The following is a 23462-nucleotide window of genomic DNA, read 5'->3' on the forward strand; positions in this document are numbered from 1 at the left end:
AGAGGTCCTAACACCAGTAATTAAGCAAATTATAATTTTTGTGCGTTTGATTTTTATTACAAGATGTTATTCCTTCACCGTGGAAGCCAATTGTGAACATTTGTCAAGTACGTATTTCATTAGAATTTTTTTTACCTGCCTGCGGGATTCGAAAATCGGCACATCGCATAGCTAGATACGAATGCACCGGACGTCTTATCCTTTAGGCCACGACGACTTCATCATGAGTTAAGTTACTGCTTCACGGCAGACATGGGTGATACCACCAGTAAATATAGGTTATAAATATATATTCAAGTACATACCAATTCGGTTGAACGTTATGTGGGCGACCGAATAATTCGATCTTCCTTGTACCCGGACTGAGCCTCTCTGGAAAGCACAAGTCAACAATTAACATTAACAATCCTCTATGTGTGAAGACAACAATGTTAAGATATATCTTATTTAGGGTACTTAACATAATAATAATTATTAATTATTATATTATAAATTATTTATATGTACATAAATGGCCAAAGTACCTACGAGTTTTTACAAAGTACTACGTGTCAATAGATTTTCTTCTTTGTTTAGTAGACAGTGACGAGATTTGGAATTTTAAAAAAAATGCTGCAGTGTTACCAGTAACAAAAAGTTACAAAAAAAACAACAACGTAGGATGTGAAATTATTCTCAAACTTAAGACGTCAGTGATTAAGATCAATTTTCGATTATCGGATGAACACTAGTTAAGATGAAACGGTTAATAATAAAATTAAAGACCAACGTGGTTATTTATGCAGCCTGGCAATACTGACATGTCTATTAATCGTGCGTCATCTATGGTCACGATGATATTTTTTAATTACTAAATATTATAATACAATTCAAGGGCATCCCTATATTTATCATATTATTATATTTGATATTAAAAAATGTATTATTGTATTTAATTGCGAACTTTTTTTTTTTAACAATCACGCCACTTTAACTGTTCCCGTGGTAAGTTCGTAAAGAACTTGTGTTACAGGTACCAGATAACGGAAATAAATATAATATTTTTATTATACACATACATATATTTAACATACATCCATAACCCTGGAAAATACATTTTTATATTTATCATACAAATATCTTCCCTTGGCGGGATTCGAACCCGCGACTCCCTTGTGTAATGACCATGTCACTTACCACTACACCAGACGACCGTTTGACTTTTTTGTTTTTTTTTTGAATACTATTTAATTCGTTAGTTACATGAAACAACAACTAACCGATAATGCCGTATATCTCGTCGGGTTTGTGTGAAGTCGCCCTAACTTCGGCTACGATGACGTCACAGTCCAGACCCCGATTCAAATTCTCAGGGCTGCCTTTCATGCCAACCTGAAATAAAAGATAAAAATATATATAAATAGTTGTATTTATATCGACATTAAGTTTACTCCATTCAAATAATAGTTGAAGAAGTTTTTTTTTGTTATGATATTTTTTCTATATTTTATTTTATTTTAAACTTTAAATGGCTCTTCTGTAAAGTTGTAAAAATGTTGTTTAAACCAAATTACCTTTTACCTCTTGATATAAATTAAGCAAAGTAGTCTTTTTGGGCTCTAAAGCGATTTACAATAGGCTAGATGCCCCTCTTTGCCTATTGTGCAAACGAACATGGTCTATCGAGTGTTGGACGCGAAGTCGGCTAGTCAGCAGTAGACACCTGAAGGCTGGGTTTTGTCTGGGCTGACTGGGTTAAGTCAATTAAAACTGAAATTGCAATTATTTTTGTCTCGAGTTGTAGTTTATCCACATCCAATCCCAATAATATATTTTAATGATAGAACGTATTTTGAAAACATTATATATTTAATGAGATTTAATAACCACCCATCTAAGCATTAAAAAAAAAAGACATTGACGAAGCTATCATCAATAGCATTATTGTATAGTTTTAAAACGGACGTTTTAATTCGACTACTCGCGCTCCCCCGTCGTTTATCAATTTAATTATATCTATATATACAACATGTAACATATTTAACGCACACCCTCAAACACCCCAATCAGACTTTAATAGTATAAACGCTATGCATACACCAAATATTATTTATATGTGCGTTAACATTGATTATTTGTGAAATTAGTTATTCCAATTTCGTGGAAATAAAATGGTCACCGATTCACACTCCGCTGCGCACGCACACACAGACACATGTACACACTCGCCGCCGCGCCGCGCCCCTTGTTCAATGCACTTTAATGACCGTTTTCGTATTTGTTGTTTTATTTTAGATAATACTGCAATGTCACTTTTCACTTTATCAAAGGCGGTTATTATCTTATTCTTTAGTTCTTCGGCACTTATTGTCTGTGTGTTATAAACTAGCGATTTAATTCGCCCCCACAAAAAAAAGTCGAGAGGCGTCAAATCAGCTGATCTAGGAGGCCACTGACCGAAAAGACATAGCGAAATACGGGAGATATTTTATTTGCACTATCACTTGACCTCTTATCGATAAGGTGGACGAGCCGTGACTGACTTGTCAAAAATATTTTGTTGACTTCGTTGTTTAGATTTTTCTTTGATCACCGCCGACGCAACTGCGTCGCATCGGGATTAGCCTGCCGTTTATTGTAAGAATATTAAGCCGACGAAAGAAAGGGATAGTAATTATTTTTGTATTACGTGGTTTTCTTTTATGTATTGTAGTGTTGCTGTGTGCCGGCGGTCGCTGTTGGTATTGTGTGCGTAGGTATTTTATTTTGTAATAGACTATTAGCCTTGAAATAAGTATCAGATTTATTTAATTAAATAATATTTTTTTTTACTAATTAGATATTTCATTTTAAAAAGTCTTAATACCCTGACTTACGTTCCATTTTCGTTTCTATGAAATGTTTAGCTAGCTGTGTAGGGTGACTGTAATTTACTTAGTTTTAACTAAATTTTAGAAAAAAAATTTGGTACATAAAAAACAATCAAAATCGATCCAGATTCCGATTCTGAACAAATTACTTTCAGGGTGTGCGTTAATTATGTTACATGTTGTATAAACGTGAAGCAAAAATTTTGTACCCCTTTTTACGAAAATTGTGCGGACGGAGAAGTATGAAATTTCCCAAACTTATAGAGAAGGAGTGCAGAATACTAATCTTTTTTAAAAATATGCATTACTAATACATTAAAAAAACATTACGCACACTAACGTGTATTTGACACATACGAATATTTAAACTCTTTGTTTATTGACAAACTTTTGTTGTTGCATATAGTCTGTGGTCAAATTGAGAATAGGTTAATATTGTTTATCTTTAACATTATTTGTCTTTAGTGTAGTCTTGGCGAAATCTGTGATTATAAAAGTATAATCTTTGACAATAGAATCATAATAATGTTCAAACTTATAATTTCAATTGATTATAGTCGAATTTTGACTACTGCGGGACCACTAGTATTTTTGAAAATTACAGTAATAATTTTCAATGCCATCATTTAAAAATCAGAACAAAAAAAAATATACCGATTTTTTTTATTTTTTTTTATGCCGTGAATTTTAATTTTAACTCACAAGACAATGTTCTTTCCCGTGGTTCAGCCAGTGCCCGGTCCGGCCGGTTCTGATGATGCGTTGCAGTTGATTCGTCTTCACCCATATCAGCTCGTCGACGCGCTCGTAGCCCCACAGCTTGAGGCATTCGCGACCCAATTCCATCGCTCTGTGGGTAGTTAATAAATACTTGGTAGGTAACCCTGACTTTTTGGCGGGAACGCGAGGAGTGAAGTTGGGTGATTTGTTTTATTTTGTCTATTTAGTGTTTCTTCAGGTTTAAATGCGTAATAACGGTGGCTTGTTAACTATTTAGTTAACAGTTAATAGACCACCAACAACCACCAACATAGTAGTTTAGTTATACACATTACCGGTAAAATGGGGCGATTAGGGATTGAAAGGCGAATCGGGAAAAAACCGGGAAAATCTTTCGACGCTCAATATAAGTTTTATATTCGTTGCAAAATCTTCCATTTTTTGTAGTTTAATAGTAGAATGTTGAAAATTCACAAAACAACTCTGAATATGCATGATAATAGCTGCTAACTTATAAAAAATCGCGTTTCAAATTAACTTCCTGTGGTGGTAATTATTTTAGTGCTAGAAACTTTGCTCTCTTTTATTTATTTGATAATAATAGAAGACGACTATGATTTATAAACGTTATTTAGTGTTTGAACCATCATGTATATTAAAGGTAAGTCTTTTTGGGGGATATTGGGGACGTCTTAGGTACAAATAACAACGAAAAAGGGGAAAATTGGGATGAGAATACGTGAAATGGAAACGACCTAAGTATAAATAGGTACAGGTTTGTAGGGTTGTCTATGTAGTTATAACAATATTTTTTAAATTTGTTGGTAAAAATCTGGTTTATTCGAAGCGAAATTGGAAATAAGTCTTTAGTTGAAATAGATCAGCAATTTAATATAAGTAAGTCGATTTTGCAGAGACATGTAACAAGATCAATGAAATCTCAAGGTGGACAAAAATGTCTAAGTAATACATAATAAAATATTTAATATTTGTTCAGAGTGGGGGTATTCATCTGATTAATCCATGGAATAACCGACACACCTAATCTCTTAACCCAGATAGAAATATCAGCACTGTCGATTGCACCTATAATTGAGGTGATGTCTGCCATGTACTTTTGTCAGTTTTTCAATTTTTTTTATTGATGATCACTTTGTTGGTGCAACTAAATAAATAAATAAATTAAAACTATATATAAAAATAAAAGTAGTGCCAACCCTAGCAAATTTCTCATTTCGTCCCAATTAACCGCAATTTTCGGGTAAATAGGGATTACACCTATTTTTGCATTTTTTGCTTAAACTGGAATGCTAGTTGCATAATTTTAAATTAGACAACAAAGATGCCCCCAAGACTCAATCATTTTGATCCTGATATAGCATTATATACATCAACAACTACCTTAAAATTGCTCATAAAGTTGGAATTTGTCCCTAATCGCCCCATTTTACGGTATCTTTTTTCGTCTTATGTATTTTCGGCGGTAAAAAGGTCTCGTGTCACAGACTATCCTAATTTTTTCACCTCTCGTGCGTTCCGGTTTACGCATCATAAAAGGGTGTATTCTTAAACGCCACAGACCTATCGAAATGGTTTAATCTATAGGCCCCGAATGAGGGTAATGTAACATTTTAGGTTACATTATCCTCGTTGATAGGGTAATTTTTACTGGTGGTAGGATCTGTTGTGAGTTCGCGCGGGTAGGTAGCACCACCCTGCCTATTCCTGCCGTAAAGCAGTAATGCGTTTCGGTTTGAAGGGTGGGGCAGCCGTTGTAACTATACTTGAGACCTCAGAAGTTATAGGCGCATTTACGTCGTTCATATCTATGGGCTCCTGTAATCACTTAACACTATCTATCTAAGCTACTATCACTATCTAAGCACTATCTAAGCAATAAAAAAAAAACATCAGTCACCTGCCCGTGACCCACAGGAATATGAGGCCGCTGTCCTGCAGTTGCGGTATTCCGAGGCACCGCATCTCGTCGTCCGACATAGTGCCATAGGGCAGCTCCATATGGATATCCCAAGGCGGGTCAGCCATTATCACGGCGAATTTACCTGAAACAATCGAACGTGCTGTATGTTTCAACTTTGTTATACAGGGCGTTCGAAAAGCTGAGGCAAACTGTGACAGATTTATCCTAGCCTGGTGGGGAAGGTATCTGACTCACGGGTCACACCCTGTATATGTGTGACATGAGTACATGAGCTCGAATTCTCAATTATTGTATGGACTTTTTGGCGGGAAGTGAAGGCCGAGAAGTGAAGTTGTGTGATTTGTTTTATTTTGTATATTTAGTGTTTCTTCAGGTTTAAATGTGTAAATAACAGTGGTTTATTAACTGTTTAGTTTAGTGAAAGTGCACAAATATGAGAAAATGAAACAAAGCTGCTGAACGTAACTTCTCGGGATCCTCCAAAAAGTCCACTGAAAAAGTCCCAATAAATGATTTTAAAAATATTATTATTTCATCCTATATCATCTCATCTCATTTCATTTCATGCCATGTTTCATATTAATCAACTTCATGTCATTTCATCTTCGATCAATAATAGTACTAGATTACGGATCAGGAACAAAAATAAGACGCTCCAGTGGCCACGTTTGCAGACACGAAAACATCTTCATTTCTTAGAAAAAAGTTTAATAATGTTAACGACTTCAGTTTATTATAAACCTTAATACTTAAACATAAAGTTTAATTACCATTGCAAAATATATGTATTTAGGTCCTTTCGTCAGAAAAAGAATATTATGGAATAAATTTAAAATGTCACTTGAACATAAAAAGTCATCAGTACAAAAATATTTATTCTAAAATGATACTTAAAGCCTAATTTATAAGGTTAAAAATATTTGTTTAAAATTTCGTGCTTATTGTATTGTGGAACAAGATGTAGTTCTTGGTATTACATTTCAATGCTCAGAACACAGTAAGTATTGAAAGACATAGAGTTGCAGAATATACATATTTGTTTTAGGTTTGTTTTGTATGGTCGCAACTATTTTTGACCGATTCAAAAAAGTTGTAGATAATATTTTACATTGCCGCTATTACAACAAATAGGTGATAAAAAATAAAATTGAATAAAGTAAAAAAAATATGAAAGGAAACACGAAACATGTTTTCCACGTATTCTTTATACAGAAGTAATTAAAACAATAATGTAGGTTTAATTACCTTTAAACAGATTCAGTTTGTTATAAAGCTGTCTTTTAGAAGTCATTTTTATATGAGCGGTTTCTTTTTTACAAATATAAATCAATGAATTTTTCTATAATCAGTTTAATTTAGGCTTATTTTATGGCTGTGTTCGTTTCCCCCAGAAAACAAATCCTTTTCAGCATATACGCTTAAAATATTTACACATACATATAAAGTTTTTTTAATACTTTTTTGCATTGATTTGCCACCACCATTGAACAATTCTAGAATTTTTAAAAGAGTTCTATATTTCTTCTCCTCTTTCTTTCGCGACAATACATATCCATTGTGCACAGCGACAAGGGGCTACTAGGAAATCTACAAACAAAAATAACATTATAAAATAACAAAACTACTCTATGCATTCCCTGTCCAAGAATAGGTGATGTTTGTTACAATAGTTGGTGCCTTGTTGCAAACATTGGCCAAACAATTACAATATTCGTAAATTGTGTTTTATTTACAATATAATTGTGTTTATTATTTTATGAAAAACACTTAATAATATAAATTTACCAAAAAAAGATATTCCTTCCAAAACCTTGGTGTTACGGTGGTTTTTTACTCAGTTTTTGAACGCGCATTGCAGCGTTTTGACGTCTTAGTGTTGGCTATGATTGGACCATACTAATTTGAAATAAGACCACAAATTTATTTGTGGTCTTATTTTTCGGGCCGCTTTTGAAGCGCTAATCGCGAATCTAGTAGTATTATTGATCGAAGCATTTCATAATATAATTTTTCATTCATCACCATCATTAAATTTTTTTGCATTAAAATAAAAATAAGACTTGACCTAAAGGTCTTAGTTACCAGGTTACAAAATCCCTTAAAAAAACAATTATTGTTTATGGAGTGTCTCACCTTTCAAATCAGAACCCATATTGCGTCGCAGCAGACAGAAGCAATATAGCCTACACATGTTAGCATTACATTTTGACTATAAACTTATCTCTATAAGCTTCGACGACGACTTTGACTAGTCGAATTAGTCAGAGATGGGCGTGCAGTTCAGTCGTATATGAAAAGTTGGTTTTTAGCAATAACAATTTAAAAAATGTTGTGAGAGCGCGGCTCCCGCGTCTAAAATAATAACAGTATTCAATGATGAATCAATATAATTTTAGGATTTTCTTCGACTTTGGTGACTCGTAGTCATAATACTACTTTTGCTATTCAAATTTGAGTTTTTTTTCGTCTTCAATAAGACATTAATTGTTCTGAGCTTAGTTCACACGCGTGATTGCCTGTTGGCGTAAATACGCAAATAAAAACTTAATCGTTTATAAATTAATTCAATTTATTAAATTCTTGACTGACTTAACAATAAAATGGCCTTACCTAAGAACGTCATGTCCAAATATCTAAGGTCGCACTGTATCCACTGCGGAGGCGTCAGAGTCAAAACACCGTCTGTATTCAAGCACTTCGATATCGAACTTGTACCTGTAATTAATACACCCTTTACATTTATTCTTTATTAGCGACCCGCCCTCGCTTCGCTTCGCAAACTGTAATATAATATTGATTTCTCCACTATTTAATGGATGTTTTTTTTTTTTTTTTTTTTTATGATTGAAAGTTTACTGGTGGCCCGAAGGCCTTTCCAGTTTCACCAGGACAGGTGGGCGAGCAAAGGCTCAGCCAAGAGGGGTGGGATTTGCTAACAACTGCCCGAGCGCCTCCGAAGGAGACCTAACAACTCAAGAGCAATTGTTTCGTGAATGAATCTACTACCGGATCGGAATCGCGACCCGCTGAGAAGATCCGGTGAGAAACTCAGCGGGCTGATGCATGGGTTAAGTTGCACGTCGACCTCTTTGTCGAGTTCGACGAGTACGGTTACCGGGGTCCCTAAGCCTGCCCCTAGTATTAGAGCTGAAGGCATCTAATGCAAAGGTTATTGGATCTGATGGATCCGTAAGGACGTGTCTAGGGCGTCGACGGTGACTGGCTCCTGCATGATCAGGATTCGGGGAGTAGTCAGCGGCGGCAACGATAAGGCGATTATCATGACGCATAGCCTTATCGAAGTATCGTTCCGACGCTGACTTCATGTATTTCCGAATTGATTCGAGGCCCAGGTCGTCGTGTAGGTCAACGTTCCTCACGAACCACGGAGCCCCGACAGCTAACCTGCAAAAGCGGGATTGTAGGGATTGGAGGGTGTCTATGTGTGTGCGGGCCGCGTGAGCGAACACCACACTCGCGTAAGTCATGACGGGCCTTATGCAAGTTTTGTAAAGTGTCACCTTGTTCCGAAGGGACATTTTACTCCGCTTACAGATCATGGGGTAGAGTCTACCGAGAATAAACGCGGCACGGTCACGGACTGATTTTATATGCGGGCGGAATGTCATCGATGCATCCAGGGTAACGCCCAGGTACTTGACCTTCCTGGCCCAGGGTATGGGTTGTCTAAAGAGAGTAATCGGGGGTGTGAGATTCCTCCTCCTAATCCGGGAGGAAATCCGTGTGGAGCTTCCCCTCTGAAATAGCACCGCAGTACTTTTCGCTGGGTTGATGTCTATGCGCCATTTTCGGAACCACTGTCCTAGGGCTAGGGCTGCGCTCTGAAGCTTCTTCGCGATTAGGGACTTATTTCTACTAGAATAGTAAACAGTCGTGTCGTCGGCGAATAAAGCTAAATGGGTCGGCGGCGACCGGGGAATATCGTTGACGAATAAGCTAAATAGGAGGGGTAAGAGGACAGAGCCTTGCGGGACTCCAGCTGTGAGAGGTCGTGGGGAGGAGCGGGTTCCCTCGACTCGATATCGAAAAGAGCGGTTCGACAAGAAGTCCCGTATGATGAGCACGAGACTATCCGGCACGCCCATGTTGAATAGTTTGAAAATCAAACCATTGTGCCAGACTTTGTCGAACGCTTTTGCGACGTCGAAGAAGAGAGCTCCCGTGTATAACGGTTTTGGTCGATTAAGCCCCACAAGAATGTGCTCCGTGAGGCGGTGCACCTGTTGAACGCATGAGTGATTTGTACGGAATCCGAATTGTTCATCGATAAGAATGCCCTTGGATGAGACGAAGTCTCTGAGGCGTTTGTAGAGCAGACGCTCATACAGTTTGCCTAGAGACATGAGGAGGCTAATCGGGCGGTAGCTCGTCGGATGATTTTTTGGTTTACCGGGTTTATGTATGCCGATAACGTCCGCTTCTTTCCACACCGCGGGAAAGATACAGTTCGCCATAGCGGCATTGAAAATAGATGCCAACATCACGATGAGTTGGACGGGTAGAAGTTTAATAACGCGGTTGGATATACCGTCGGAACCGGGAGCCTTGCGAGGACGTAGGTCTTTGATCAAGTCTTTAACTTCCATCGGGGTGAAAATGGATGTTATTATACATAGAAACCTTCCTCTTCAATCACTCTATTTATTAAAAAAAACCGCATCAAAATCCGTTGCGTAGTTTTAAAGATTTAAGCATACATAGCGGCACAAGCATATATCCCTATATAGGGACAGAGAAAGGGACTCAACGAGTTCAACCTGAGAGAATTTGCTAACACTAGCCCTAGCAAGAGCAGTGCTTCGCAGAATCTACCACCGGATCGGAATCGCGACCCACTGAGAAGATCCGACGAAAAACTCAGTGGGCTGTGTTATCCCGTAGATTAATTTACTCGTCGAGCCCTTTGTCCTAAGCGAGGGGAGGTGTCTTCCGGATCTGCAATGAACTATGCCCCTTACGATTGCGATGAACTTAACACGTGTTACACGTTATAATATATTGGCTCGGTAGATCGAGGTTACAAAATACTTTATCGTATGGAACTTTTATATATGTAACCTTACGTATCTATATTTGTAAATGTCGTTAGCGCGATTCAGATTCGCGACGGACGCATTCATTTGGAACATAAATAAATACTCACAAAAACAATAATATATTTACCATTTTGCACAGACTTCGTCAGCGCCTCCACTGACTTAGTGTTCGCATTTGGATCGGTGTTGTCGACTTCGTAATGAACGTACCTGTTGGAGAAACTATTACATTAGAAACTAAAGCAGGCCATATACGTCTGTTACTGGTGGTAGGACCTATTTATTGTGAATCCGCGCGGCTAGGTACCATCACCCCGCCTATGTCTGCCGTGAAGCAGTAATGCGTTTCGGTTTGAAGGGTGGGGCAGCCGTTGTAACTATGTATACCTGAGACTTTAGAACTTATGTCTCGAGGTGGATGGCACATTTACGTTGTAGATGTCTATGGGCTCCAGTAACCACTTAACACCAGGTGGGCTGTGAGCTCGTCCACCCATATCTATATATATAAAAATGAATTGCTGTTCGTTAGTCTCGCTAAAACTCGAGAACGGCTGGACCGATTTGGCTAATTTTGGTCTTGAATTATTTGTGGAGATCCAGAGAAGATTTAAAAGGTTAGATAAATATGAAAATGTTCCGAATTAAATAAAAATAACAATTTTGTTTTTCCTTTTATGTGTCCCCCGTCGGACAGATTCCTTTTGTTTGTTTTAAGTTTATTTTATACAAAAGCTTAGGTCTTTTGTTTATCGATTGAGGCACTAAGAAGTCTGCCGGGTCAGCTAGTAAGCAATGAATAAATAAAAAAGAATTAATTTCCATACGCACTTGCAGCTGTCCATATGAAAGCACGTGTTCAGGAATGAACAGTCACCCAAGGTTTCGTCGGTGTGACCCTGTATGATCTTTTTGAAATGTAACTTTTTGCAGGTGTTGGTGGTACCGTCTTGTGCACTGTTAGGGCTGATAGCTCTACCGCACTCCGCTCTGGTACCGTGCGGACAGAACTCCATTACTTGAGCACCTGATGACGGAATCAAAGGTGTTCTATGTTTTATTTTAAAATTTTCAGGTTTAAAACTTCAAATAGTTTTTAAAATGGAGTAGAAATAAAAACAAACCTCCTTGGCTTTTGAATTTGTCAGCTAAGGACCTCTCTTTAGCTGTGGGCTTGCTCAATAAATCCATTATTTCCTCACCGACTCTCTTCACTGCTTTCTCTCTACTTGAAGGCATCGCTAGGAGGGACTGAAATAATAGTGAAGCTTTTCATTACACACGCACGCACGCACGCACGCACACACGCAAACGCACGCACGCACGCACACACGCAAACGCACGCACGCAAACGCATGCACGCACGCACGCAAACGCACGCACGCAAGCACGCACACGCACGCACACGCACGCACACGCACGCACACACACATTATAAATTACAAATATTATTCATTAAATATTATAAATTAATTATTAATATTACACATTATAAAGTTAACTATAGAAAGGGAGACATTAATTTTGAATTAGAACAGCATCATCTCTCTCTTCAGTGTTTCAGTTTAAAGGATTTGACAGTTGTAATATAACACAGACTTCAAGTCTGGCTGAAGGTGTATGATTCCTATAGGTCTTTCCTTTTTTTTCTACCTAAACTGAGGACCTTGAGAGGCTATTTCAGCTTAACCCTAATAAGTAGGTGATCTCGCAGGGCTCAAACCTGACGACGTTGCTAACACTAGCCCTAGCAAGAGCAGTGCTTAGCAGAATTTACCACCTGATCGGAAATGCGACCCACTGAGACGATCCGGCGAGAAGCTCAGTGGGCTGTGTCTGTGGGTTAATTTACTCACCGAGCCCTTCATCACAAGCGATGGGTTCAACAAGAACAATGACCTATATATTTCCTGATGGTCATTTAATATAGTGTACTACCTATCTCTAACAATATGTATGTGAAATTGCACTATCAGGTTCAAAACAAGATTTGTGAGTTTATTTTATGGTTACCATAATATCTGTGTCGCTCTTGCCAGACTTCTTTTCCTCGGTGGACATCTTAGGAGCTTTTGTAATTGATGTATCTTCAATGGGACTCTCACCTGTCATACAGAGTAAAACTGCTGTTTATTCATGAATAAACTCAATTTAATTTTTATGACACTTCACAGTATTCATAATTGACTTTCCCACTTTGCTTTCTTTAGGTGATCTGTTCGTTCTAAAGAACGGTATGTTCCCATCACTTCATTCAACAGTTGTATTAGAACAAGATCTTTAAACCTATTTGGAAAGGATATCGTCATTATTTGTTTGTGGAGGCAAACCTTTTTGGAGATAAGCATTTGACATTCACCTTTTCTTTTGTTGCTAGTTGTCGTGGTTTCTTCTTCCATCAGAGCTGCAAGAACGGCCGCAAGCCTCCCTGACTCTGCACTCACTACCTCAACGTCAGCATCTGTTGTTACTTCAGTTTTTTCTCTTATACTGTGTAAAAACACAATAATGTAATGTTTGTTTTTGTTATACATTCCTTTCATTTTGTTTTTACATGTTCCCAAAGCAGTGTCGCATGTCTAAATGGCTATCATTTAAAACCACGACTCTTAAAATGATTAAAACACTAAACTCTCAAATATAATTAAAAAGTAGCTAATCTGTCTTTTTTTTCTAGTTTGTATCTCAATTTAATAATATTTTACATCTATTGTAATTAGTTGCTTCAAATTTTACATTTTATTTTCAAATAATTTATTCTTTAACTAGAACTGTAGCATCCAATTTGTAGATAAATGTAAATAAAAAATTAAACTGTAATTTGTGAACACTTTGGAAAAGCCTGGAATGACTTATTTTTAAACATAATATCAACATCCTGATACCTTAAAAACTTACGTGATCAACTTCTGTGTTGCAAACTTCTGTAACAGGTTTGCTACAATCTCCGTGTCCACATCTCCAAGTCCTGGTAGCAGAGCACTGGCAGTAGCAGGTAACTGCAATTGCATATCTGATAGAACTTGTAATAGACGCACTTCCAATGATGCTGGTGGAACGATTGGTTTTGACTTTTCTTGCAAAGTTGAAGCTGGAATAATAAATCATTGTATTTTATTCTAATAGCATTGGTAGAGACTAGTACTAAAGTTTGTTTTGCTCTTTGGTGAATTATTAGGTATTCTTATTTCGGCCGTGAAGCAGTAATGCGTTTCAGTTTGAAGGGTGGGGCAGCTGTTGTGACTATACTGAGACCTTAGAACTTATATCTCAAGGTGTGTGGTGCACTTACATTGTAGATGTCTATGGGCTCCAGTAACCACTTAACACCAGGTGGGCTGTGAGCTCGTCCACACGTCTAAGCAATAAAAAAAAAAAGGGAGTAAGATCTAAACTTTATACTAAAGTTTTTCCACCTGTGTTTCGGCTTAGTCTTCGTGTTTGCTTTACTACTTTCTATGATACTGTTTAGTACCGATACGAATACTATATTTTGCGAATTCGATATGCATTTTGAAAAGAATAAAATTTAAATCTACTTTATTTATTTACCTTCTGATTTTGAAGCCGGGCTACCAAGTGATCGATCTTTATTAGGAGAGGCATCAGATTTCTCGCCACTGACCAAACTAGAGCTCAAGATACTTTGGCGTTCCTTTTTTCGTTTCTCCAACTTTTCACGGAAACTTTTCCTTTTGCTTTTTACAGCTTGTATTTCCTCCCAAGCGTCCGACATAGTGAATATTTGTTTTTTTATTTTATGCCCTAGTAATGTGATTTTCACTGGCTATTTCATGGTTATTGGGATATTTTTTGTGATTTTTGAGATAATATTTGCTAATTCGATTTAATATTAAAGTAATAATCTTACTTAAACCAAGCAAATCTTAATCGCTGATTAAAAGTTAACTTATAAAAATTCTTGATACATAATGTACCTACATACTTTTAATTCATAAAATTAGGTTTAAGCGAGTTAAATAAGCTATTAAATCTCACAATTTTATTTGTCAAACAGCAAGTTTGATAATTTTTTTATCGGTAAGTACCATAGACCTGTCAAATGTCAATTGAGCCATTTGAGATTTTTTTTATAGATTGCGATACTTAGGGCAAGGGCGCAGCGACGGATCGTTTTTATAGCTTAGCGCTGGCTCTCGGTCGGGGGCTGCCTGGACTCTTAACAATTTATAATTAATAATTATAGAAGTAGAAACACAATCATAATTTGCATCTGTGCTTGAACTAGGTGATAAAACCTGTATCTTAAGTAAAAATACAATTTCAGTTATTTAAGTATGTTGATTTAATTAATAAATTAAAAATGTATAATTAATAAATGACCGGCGACATTCGGTTACTTATATATTTATGACGGTTGCTTTTAACATTCCCAATAGGCAGACTAGATTAAAATATCGATTTTATATACTATATTGTAGTGGAAAAAAATACGTAAATTTATATTTTATGGAATGTTAATGAACGCCAGCTAGAAAACTATTTAAACTAGTATCAAACTGCAACTTTGTGATTTGTTACTATTTAGGGTGTTTCAAAATCATGATTTGTAAAAAAACTATATCTTTGCAACAGCCGTAAATTTCATGAAATGTCAAGTTGGAAATTGCATTTAATCGCTTTAATTTGAAATAGTTCCAAAAAAATTAAGTATGGCACATTTGACGTTTAACAATAGGTCTGCATCAAATAATAATAATACACGTCATTTACGTATAAGTAGGTATCTTATTGTTTGACTTTATAGGTGCTTGTTTGTCGTTCGTTCTCTAATATTACAGAAATGTCTTTTGCTCCTGAACTTAGAAGCCATTCACAAAAAGTATGTAATTTTTACAAACGAGCCATGAGAACTCTTGAAGCTTATCATGTTGCAAGGTAAGCTTCTTCCGCATGTAAAATTTTATCTTCGGCGTATGTTGTTTTTCCGTATCAATTTATAGTAAGTTTTTGGCTTGAAAACGGTATTGATTCAATTTTATTGGTGGGTTCAGGTGCATCACTTTAGTTATTTGAATTTATTTGTGCGACCGCTTGTCGATAACTTTTATTAAATTAAACTATACGTAATTATTAATTTAAATTATTGCTAGATCATATTATTTGCACCATAATAAATCCAAACCATTTTCATGTCTTCATAATTTGAATGAGTTCCATACTAATGATTATACGACAACAGGGCTAAGTGCACACTACGATTAAAATTCGGTGCTAAAAAATATCGCAAATCTGTGAGCAATAGAAAAAACACTACAATCCGCGCTCTCCGAAAATAAATCGTTTGCGATGTACCGTATGAAGTGACACCAAATCCAGCGCATTGCGAAAAAATAAAAAAAAATCTTCAAACTTCTGTTACGTAGAAACAAGTACCGTACATAGTTTATAATTGTAACTTTCTTCTGTAAATCCATGTTTCCAATTTCCATGTACACTTATCCCCCATATAGATATAAGTAACTGCCTCTAAATTATTTTGCTTAGTTTGTCGGGGATGGACTTTATCGGAAATGTCATTATCATGACCGCATTTTGTGCAATTGTCGAATATTACACGCAGACACAGCCCACTGGGTTTCTCACCGGATCTTCTCAGTGGGTCGCGTTACCGATCTGGTGGTAAATTCTGCGAAGCATGGCTCTTGCTAGGGTTCGTGTTAGCAACGTCGTCAGGTTTGAGCCCCGTGAGCTCACCTAGTTATGGTTACGCCTAAGCTGATAGCCTCTCAAGGCTATCAGCTTAGGAAAAAAAAAGAAACGTCGAATACACTTACAGCATTTGAAGGAAAGCACTCTACGCAAAAAAAATGTGTTTTTTTTTTATTGCCCTTGTAGGCAGACGAGCATACGGCCCACCTGATGGTGAGTGGTTACCGTCGCCCATGGACTTCAGCAATGCCAGGGGCAGAGCCAAGCCGCTGCCTACCGAAATATCGTCTTTAAACCTAATTTAAACCTATTGTTAAATCGACGTAAGCGGGTCGATCAATTTCTAATGCTCGTATTAGTGATGAATGAAGGAGTTGGACAAGCAGCTATGAACGTCGGATGGGTAATTATGATGTTGTCGACTAACTGACATTGATGTATTAAAAATATATATCAATGTTAACTGAAAACAAATAAACCGGGCTTTTTACTACGACGCTCCTGTGTACTACCGCGAAAGTTTTGAATAAATTATTGTTAATTAATTATCAACTAGTGGATGACCGAGCTTTGCTCGTTTTTTTTTTATAACGCCATCTTGTTGTGTTTTTAAAGCGGTTAGTTGCCTTCAATTAAGAAAAATAGTATTATTATTCGCCAATAGATGTCGGGAAGAGTTGATTATTGAAACACGAATAAAACAACATTTTCTGAAAATAAATCGTAGCTAGATCGATTTATCGCCCCCGAAATCCCCTGTGTACTAAATTTTATGAAAATCGTTGGAGCCGTTTCCGAGATTCAGATTATATATATATTAATATACAAGAATTGCTCGTTTAAAGGTATAAGATAAGATAGGTATCAATGCTAACTGGACACAAATAAACCTGGCTTTTTACTACGACGCTCCTGTGTACTACCGCGAAAGTTTTGAATAAATTATTGTTAATTATCAATTTGAAAGCTAGCACTAATTTTATTTTCGATAGACGTTTTATTAATCGAAATGAATGTCACCTTAATTCTTATTGGTAGATATGTTATACGTTACCATCAAGTTATTTTACGTAACGAATTGGACAAAAATAAGGCGGTTTGCGACCCTAAAGAACATCGTCGATTATTGAGAGTGGCAGAAAACGAATTGTTTATGAGTCAGCATCCTATCCCGGTGGCTAAATGTGCGTATTTTTGTCAATTATTTTATCTTAATTAAGCCCATTTAAATTTGTTCCACTTTTTCTCTGAACAAATGAATGAATCAGCTCAATTGTTAAGAAATGGTTACAGAAAACCATAGATATTATGTTTTGAATATCGTCACACAAACCGCTAGTTTCAAAATTCGATGTTGGTTTTTTATAAAAAATCGGTAATTGTCAGTTGTCTAGATTTAATTGTTGTGTATATTATGCATAATTCCTATTTGATTATGAACATAGTTTTACTTGGATATCAAAATGCTAGGTGGTAAAAAGAAACGATTTCAGTACCTATTAAGAACATCATATATTAACCTTAATATTAAGCTTTTGTTGTCAAAAGTGGTACAAATTGACAAGCTTTATGGTTCTCCTGCTAAATAATTTTAACAATTTCATTACTAGTTGCTAGATCGGTGGGTATTGCCGGCGGTGTAGCCTACGATCGTGTTCAAGTGATACCTGATTGGGTAATGGATTATTGGCATCCTCTAGAAAAGGCACATTATCCTGAATATTTCAAGAGACGCGAGTGTAGGAAATGTGAATACATTAAGAAATGGAATGACGGTGAAATACGTTAGTTTTTTTTTTGTAAATAAATTGTGTTAGTTTAATAAAAAATATTGTGTTCATTTTAATATTTATTTTGAATATATTACTAAAGTTTTTCAATAGATAATTATTCAAAAAATTATAAATATATGCTAGTGCTATTAAGTCAAAATACCTATTATATCTATTTGACATTTTCTAGCTGTGAAAGCTGTTGTTATGATGATGCTATTGATATGCAGGATCAAGAATGTGGAGGTGACTATCGAACCTTGTGGAACGTTCACGTTTGTCCCCGTTTGATGTTCTGATATCAAAGCAGATCCCAGCCGCATCCCGGATTCACTCTCGGTTCTTTTACTAACTAATCCATAGACAAGGCCCACTGAGTTTCTCGCCGGATCTTTTCGGTGGGTCGCGATTCCGATCCGGTATTAGATTCTGCGGAGCACTGCTCTTGCTAGAGCGGCAGAGTACACCAGGACGTGAATGGTTTCACTAGCTTGTAAAACATGGAAGCTATCGTGATCTATACTAATATTATAAAGAGGAAAGATTTGTTTGTTTGTTTGTATTGAATAGGCTCCGAAACTACTGAATCGATTTGAAAAATTCTTTCACTGTTTGGAAGCTACATTATCTCCGAGTAACATAGGTTATTTTTTTTTAACAAAAATTAGGGATCCTTACTAAAACTTTTGTTAAAGACCCGAGCGAAGCCGAAGCGGGCCACTAGTAGGTTTATATCTTGAGGGATGTTGGAAAATTCATAGTATAGGTAATTTAAACAAGGCCATAAGATTAATTACTGTTGTAGGGAGTACAGAGTAAAGAACCTTATGTACCTGTAGATTTAAAACATTATTATCGATCACATGTCACTTTTGAAACTGGAATTCATGACTGCTGCGTCAAAATTTACTCATTCCTATTGAGGTTCACGGGGATCCATTGGATGCAGGTAGTGCAGGGCCGATCTTTGTAGTGAGGCTTGAGGAGGCCTATGTCCAGCAGTAAACGTCTGTGGGCTGATAGAGAGTAACACCCGTATCTTTAGTCGTTTACACGAGCTTAACTCGACTCGACTCAACCTCCAACGCGCGTTTTGGTATGATTAGTCGTAAAAATAAACTCCACTCAAACGTCCTTGGAAAATTTTCCTAACCGGAGTGAAGTAAGCGAACTGTCAAGTCAAGGTACGTCGCGACGTACCTTGAACGTTCCTCAAGGCTGGTTTTCTATCAATGTCCAAATAGTATCTATCTATCTATCTCTTAGGTTTATGATTGTGGACCGCAAATGGAAATATATGATATTGTTGTGCAATGGCCTGGATCTGTGCATGATTCCCGCATATTTTGATAATTTAAGTTTGATAATATTTATTAATAAAGTAAATAGTTCGAGGTTAGACATTTGAAACTCTTTATTTTATTTACCTACATAACAAACATATTTTGCTTACTACCTGATAAATAAAGTCAATGCGATTATAAGTTTTATTTATATAATAATAAACTGGTGGTTGTGGAAAAGCACTTCAACAATACGATGCAACCAAAATCACACAAAAGCGGCGAATAAAAATACAAAGCCGGATCCGAAATCTAAAATAATAATAGGTTAGAAAATAAATAATACACTTTCAGATTTACCGCACGCACACATATTTACGAATAACTCAGCAACCAAAACATCAAACAGGTTCATCTAGTGTCAAAGAGATAGCGGCAGCTTGGCTTTGACATTAAACAATGATCATAGACTACAGAACTCTATGGGTTTGATGCTAGCTTGATCAAATTTTCATCATTATTACCTCACTCGAGGACAGTTGAGGAATATTGTAATGGTCGACTAAAAATACCAAACTCGAGTATGTTTGGAGGGAATTCTCGAGCATCATCGGATGAGTTAAGAGTGGAGGACTATTTTACGAAACGTCTAAAGATACGGGCATTTGTGTTAGGAAAACTACGATTTAATGGAAGACAATAATAATTGAAAACGTCAAGCGTCAACGTTGAATTTTGTCAAATGTCTGAAAGACGGAATAAAATTTAGGTTATTGAGATTTATAAACATTGAAAATTATGTAGTTAATTAATAGGGTTATGTTTATGAAACATTAAAGAGCATGTTCGTTTAATAAAGTAATTTTCAACAAAAAATACATTATTGTGATACAAAATAATGAACAAGTTCAATATTTAGGGAGCAGATTTCTGATATTAATGAGAAAGTTTTGTTAAACTATTGTATTTAAAAAGCAACTAAATCATGGCCGAGGCTAATAAAAGTGATGTAAAATCCCCAATGACCGAAGAGGAGAGATTAGAGTTGTGCCAGAAGCTAGACAAAGAGCTAGATGACTTTATAGACAGCTTAGAAAAGAGGAGGTATACTGAGGGTTGGCCTGAAGATAGATGGGAGGTAATATGTGTCTATTTTGTTTGCTCTTTTTAAAGTGTTGTTTTTATACAGGAGAACGTGAGTTGTATTGTAATCAAATATATTTTGATTTCCTTAATTGAATTTTATAATACAATAAAATAAACATTAAAATCATTTGCAACGGTATACTAATGGTTACGTTTCTGAGTAATGTATGCTGATTGACGAAAACAAAAAAACTAATTTAATTTCATAACACACTATATGCTTAGGAACTCAAGATATGTTGTTTTTTTGATGAAAAAGTTCAACATATATTATAAAACATGTATTTGAGTCGTCTATTACCAAAGGTGGCAATCTGTGCATTTGGACAAAAAAAAATTATTGATATGTCAATACAGATTGATTTGAATATAATCGTCTCCTTCAAAGAATACGGTTCAAAACCTGCATTAAATAAAGGTTAATAGTTAACCTGTTATTTATCTAAGATGTCGTTCCGAAGAGTTTTGTGACTGCCAATGGATACAAAGTCAATAATTCGTTTTTCTGATTTACCAATCATTGTCCAAAAGTCAGATTGCCGGCTTTGATAATAATCGACTCATTTAAAACATTGAACTTTTATACAATTATTGTACCAAAAGCCGATTCTAATAGGCTATTTACTCAATTTATTTAGGAGGAAATGGACAAACATCCATTTTTTATGAAGTCAACTCCTGAAAATGGTGAGCTTTCTCCACTGGCAGAGGGTCTCGCAAATCTCAAGTTTGATCCAGAAGAAAACACACCTGTTGAACTAGCTAGTAATTACAAAGAGGATGGAAATTTCAATTTCAAACACAAGAATTATAGACTTGCAATATTAGGGTAAGTTGTAATATATATAGCTACTTTATGAAATTAATTTAATTCAGAATTACTTTACTGGGACTGTTGCAAATATTTTGTTTTTTTGTTTTAATGTGTCTTCATTAAGTAAGTCCATGACTTGTTTGGTTAGTTTAATTGAATGTAATTACAGATAAGGGAGTTAATCTGTCGAAATTTAAGATAAAATGTTATATTTTATGTTTGAGTTTTGATATTCTATCTTAGGTACACCGAAGGTATAAAACAAAGATGTGATAATGCTGAGATTAATGCCAGTTTGTACAACAACCGTGCTGCTGCCCACTGGCATTTAAAGAACTTCAGATCTGCACTCGGAGACAGTGAAAAAGCGTTATCTTTCAGTTCTAATCATACTAAAGCTAAAATACGAGCTGCTAAGTCAGCATTTCAAATAGCAAAGTACCAGACCTGTATAAAATACTGTGAAGAGATCTTAGAAAATACAAAGGATAAGGACATTTCTGAACTCCTGAGTAATGCTAAGAAAAAGAAAATAATAATGGTAGTTATTTTACTTTCATTAAAATTTAGAAATATTAATCCTCATTGCTTTTGAAGTTGAACTCTAGTATCAATACAATATTTATTTGCAGTAGAAATAAGCACGAGATGATACCGTTATAATCTCATCAGCTCTTAAGCTTACTGGTGGTAGGACATCTTGTGAGTCCACACGGGTAGGTACCACCGCTCCGCTTATTTCTGCCGTGAAGCAGTAATGCGTTTCGGTTTGAAGGGTGGGGCAGCCGTTGTGACTATACTTGAGACCTTAGAACTTATATCTCAAGGTACCCACCTTTACGTTGCGCATTTACGTTGTGGATGTCTATGGGCTCCAGTAACCACTTAACACCAGGTGGGCTGTGAGCTCGTCCACGCATCTAAGCAATATTAAAAAAAACCTTGCAACACATAACCAGTAAATTTTTAATAAAACACTAAATATGTATTAGGCAAACTTCATCAATGGATTAAATTAATGAAATTTTTTAGTGCAGGAAAAGCTATTTATTTGCGGGGTATAATATGTTCTGTAAATACGCCACGAAACATAGGCCATGAATTTACATGTACATATTTACATCTATGGGATTATAGGGGATAATTATCTTTCTAATTAATATCATTTAACAACATATTATAGGCGTAATTGTAATAAGGTCTATTTTACTTTTTTATTAGTCCATTTGACGATGCTCTTACAAAGAATATTCGGTTGGATACCTACATATTGTAATCCTTTTTATCGATGTGTATGTACCGTTTTCATTTAGAATTTTTCAAATTCTTTAACGTATGCTACAATAATATTTTTTTCCAGGAAAGAGATCAAAGGAAACAGGCTCGTAATATACAAAATATTACGGAGCAAAAAGACGCGGTACTCAAAGCCATAATAGAACGAGGAATCAAAATATCCAATTGTGATGACGAAGATGACATTGACCTCTCGAAACTTGAGCCAAGTCTTCCTGGAGCTCACGATGCTATAGTACACGTGGAAGATGGATTACTAAAATGGCCCGTGTTATTTTTATATCCAGAATACCAAATGACTGACTTCGTACGTGGTTGCCCTGAGAATGTGCCGCTTTCTTGTCAGTTGGAGCAGCTATTCCCAGCTCCGTGGGACGAAAAAAATAAATACAGTGTTGCCAGTGTAAATATTTATTTCGAAGGTTACGATAAAATGCCGCACGTCATTGATCCGTCAAAGAATTTGGGGGATCTGCTGGTAGCGAAATATTTCGAATTGAGAGCCGGCACCCCAGCGTTTTTCGTGTTGCCGCGCGGTAGCAAGATCGAAAGTCGGTTTTTGGAAAATTATATTTAGTGCTACTTTTTTTACATTTGACGTTAATTTTTTTGCAAATTAATAAACGTTTTTAACAAAATTAAGATCATTTTCGTTACGTGTTATGGCCATCGACGAATACAACCTTAAATACAAAGCGTATATGAGTCGTCTATTATCAAAGGTGGCAATCTGTACATTTGGACAAAAAAAATTTATTGATATGTCAATACAGATTTATTTGAATATAATCGTCTCCTTCAAAGAATACGGTTCAAAACCTGCATTAAATAAAGGTTAATAGTTAACCTGTTATTTATCTAAGATGTCGTTCCGAAGAGTTTTGTGACTGCCAATGGAATACAAAGTCAA

General features: G+C 36.0%; 3 protein-coding genes and 1 long non-coding RNA gene across 4 annotated transcripts in view; 2 read left to right on the plus strand and 2 right to left on the minus strand.

Moving 5' to 3' along the window:
* LOC101745362 (N6-adenosine-methyltransferase catalytic subunit) overlaps nucleotides 1–14639 on the minus strand; it is a 16680-nt gene extending 2041 nt beyond the window's left edge. Inside the window, exons 1-12 of the mRNA XM_038018174.2 lie at nucleotides 14121–14639; nucleotides 13467–13659; nucleotides 12928–13058; nucleotides 12582–12673; nucleotides 11693–11819; nucleotides 11400–11595; nucleotides 10696–10778; nucleotides 8122–8226; nucleotides 5488–5632; nucleotides 3552–3699; nucleotides 1260–1371; nucleotides 306–372 (exon numbers count right to left, since the gene is read on the minus strand). Coding sequence (XP_037874102.1) covers nucleotides 306–372; nucleotides 1260–1371; nucleotides 3552–3699; nucleotides 5488–5632; nucleotides 8122–8226; nucleotides 10696–10778; nucleotides 11400–11595; nucleotides 11693–11819; nucleotides 12582–12673; nucleotides 12928–13058; nucleotides 13467–13659; nucleotides 14121–14304 — 1583 coding nt within the window. The 5' untranslated portion in view covers nucleotides 14305–14639. The remainder of the gene's footprint in view (nucleotides 1–305; nucleotides 373–1259; nucleotides 1372–3551; nucleotides 3700–5487; nucleotides 5633–8121; nucleotides 8227–10695; nucleotides 10779–11399; nucleotides 11596–11692; nucleotides 11820–12581; nucleotides 12674–12927; nucleotides 13059–13466; nucleotides 13660–14120) is intronic.
* On the minus strand, nucleotides 6218–8099 carry LOC134200742 (uncharacterized). The gene is made up of 2 exons (XR_009975786.1): nucleotides 7297–8099; nucleotides 6218–7098 (listed from the first exon to the last, which is right to left on the minus strand). It is a non-coding gene; the product is annotated as an uncharacterized LOC134200742 (long non-coding RNA).
* Nucleotides 14640–15222: 583 nt separating the features above from the next.
* On the plus strand, nucleotides 15223–18087 carry LOC101740624 (NADH dehydrogenase [ubiquinone] 1 beta subcomplex subunit 9). Its single transcript, XM_004922532.4, has 3 exons — nucleotides 15223–15467; nucleotides 17280–17425; nucleotides 17852–18087. The coding sequence occupies exons 1-3, from the start codon at nucleotides 15373–15375 to the stop codon at nucleotides 18028–18030; spliced, it is 420 nt and encodes a 139-aa protein (XP_004922589.1). The 5' UTR covers nucleotides 15223–15372; the 3' UTR covers nucleotides 18031–18087.
* Nucleotides 18088–19840: 1753 nt separating this feature from the next.
* On the plus strand, nucleotides 19841–23190 carry LOC101740484 (DNA polymerase interacting tetratricopeptide repeat-containing, protein of 47 kDa). Its single transcript, XM_004922531.3, has 4 exons — nucleotides 19841–20434; nucleotides 21081–21271; nucleotides 21500–21797; nucleotides 22617–23190. Exons 1-4 carry the CDS (start codon nucleotides 20282–20284, stop codon nucleotides 23127–23129), a joined length of 1155 nt encoding a protein of 384 aa, XP_004922588.1. The 5' UTR covers nucleotides 19841–20281; the 3' UTR covers nucleotides 23130–23190.
* The last annotated feature ends 272 nt before the right edge of the window (nucleotides 23191–23462 follow it).

The sequence above is a fragment of the Bombyx mori genome, chromosome 20 (genome assembly GCF_030269925.1).
Source record: "Bombyx mori chromosome 20, ASM3026992v2".
In the NCBI taxonomy this organism is placed as follows: domain Eukaryota; kingdom Metazoa; phylum Arthropoda; class Insecta; order Lepidoptera; family Bombycidae; genus Bombyx; species Bombyx mori.

Coding starts and splice junctions, on each gene's coding strand:
- LOC101740484 (XM_004922531.3), top strand. CDS start 20,282: ATGGCCGAGGCTAATAAAAGTGATGTAAAATCCCCAATGACCGAAGAG. Junction 20,435..21,080: donor GGCCTGAAGATAGATGGGAG/GTAATATGTGTC, acceptor CAATTTATTTAG/GAGGAAATGGACAAACATCC. Junction 21,272..21,499: donor TATAGACTTGCAATATTAGG/GTAAGTTGTAAT, acceptor ATTCTATCTTAG/GTACACCGAAGGTATAAAAC.
- LOC101740624 (XM_004922532.4), top strand. CDS start 15,373: ATGTCTTTTGCTCCTGAACTTAGAAGCCATTCACAAAAAGTATGTAAT. Junction 15,468..17,279: donor GAAGCTTATCATGTTGCAAG/GTAAGCTTCTTC, acceptor TCTTATTGGTAG/ATATGTTATACGTTACCATC. Junction 17,426..17,851: donor TCCTATCCCGGTGGCTAAAT/GTGCGTATTTTT, acceptor TTTCATTACTAG/TTGCTAGATCGGTGGGTATT.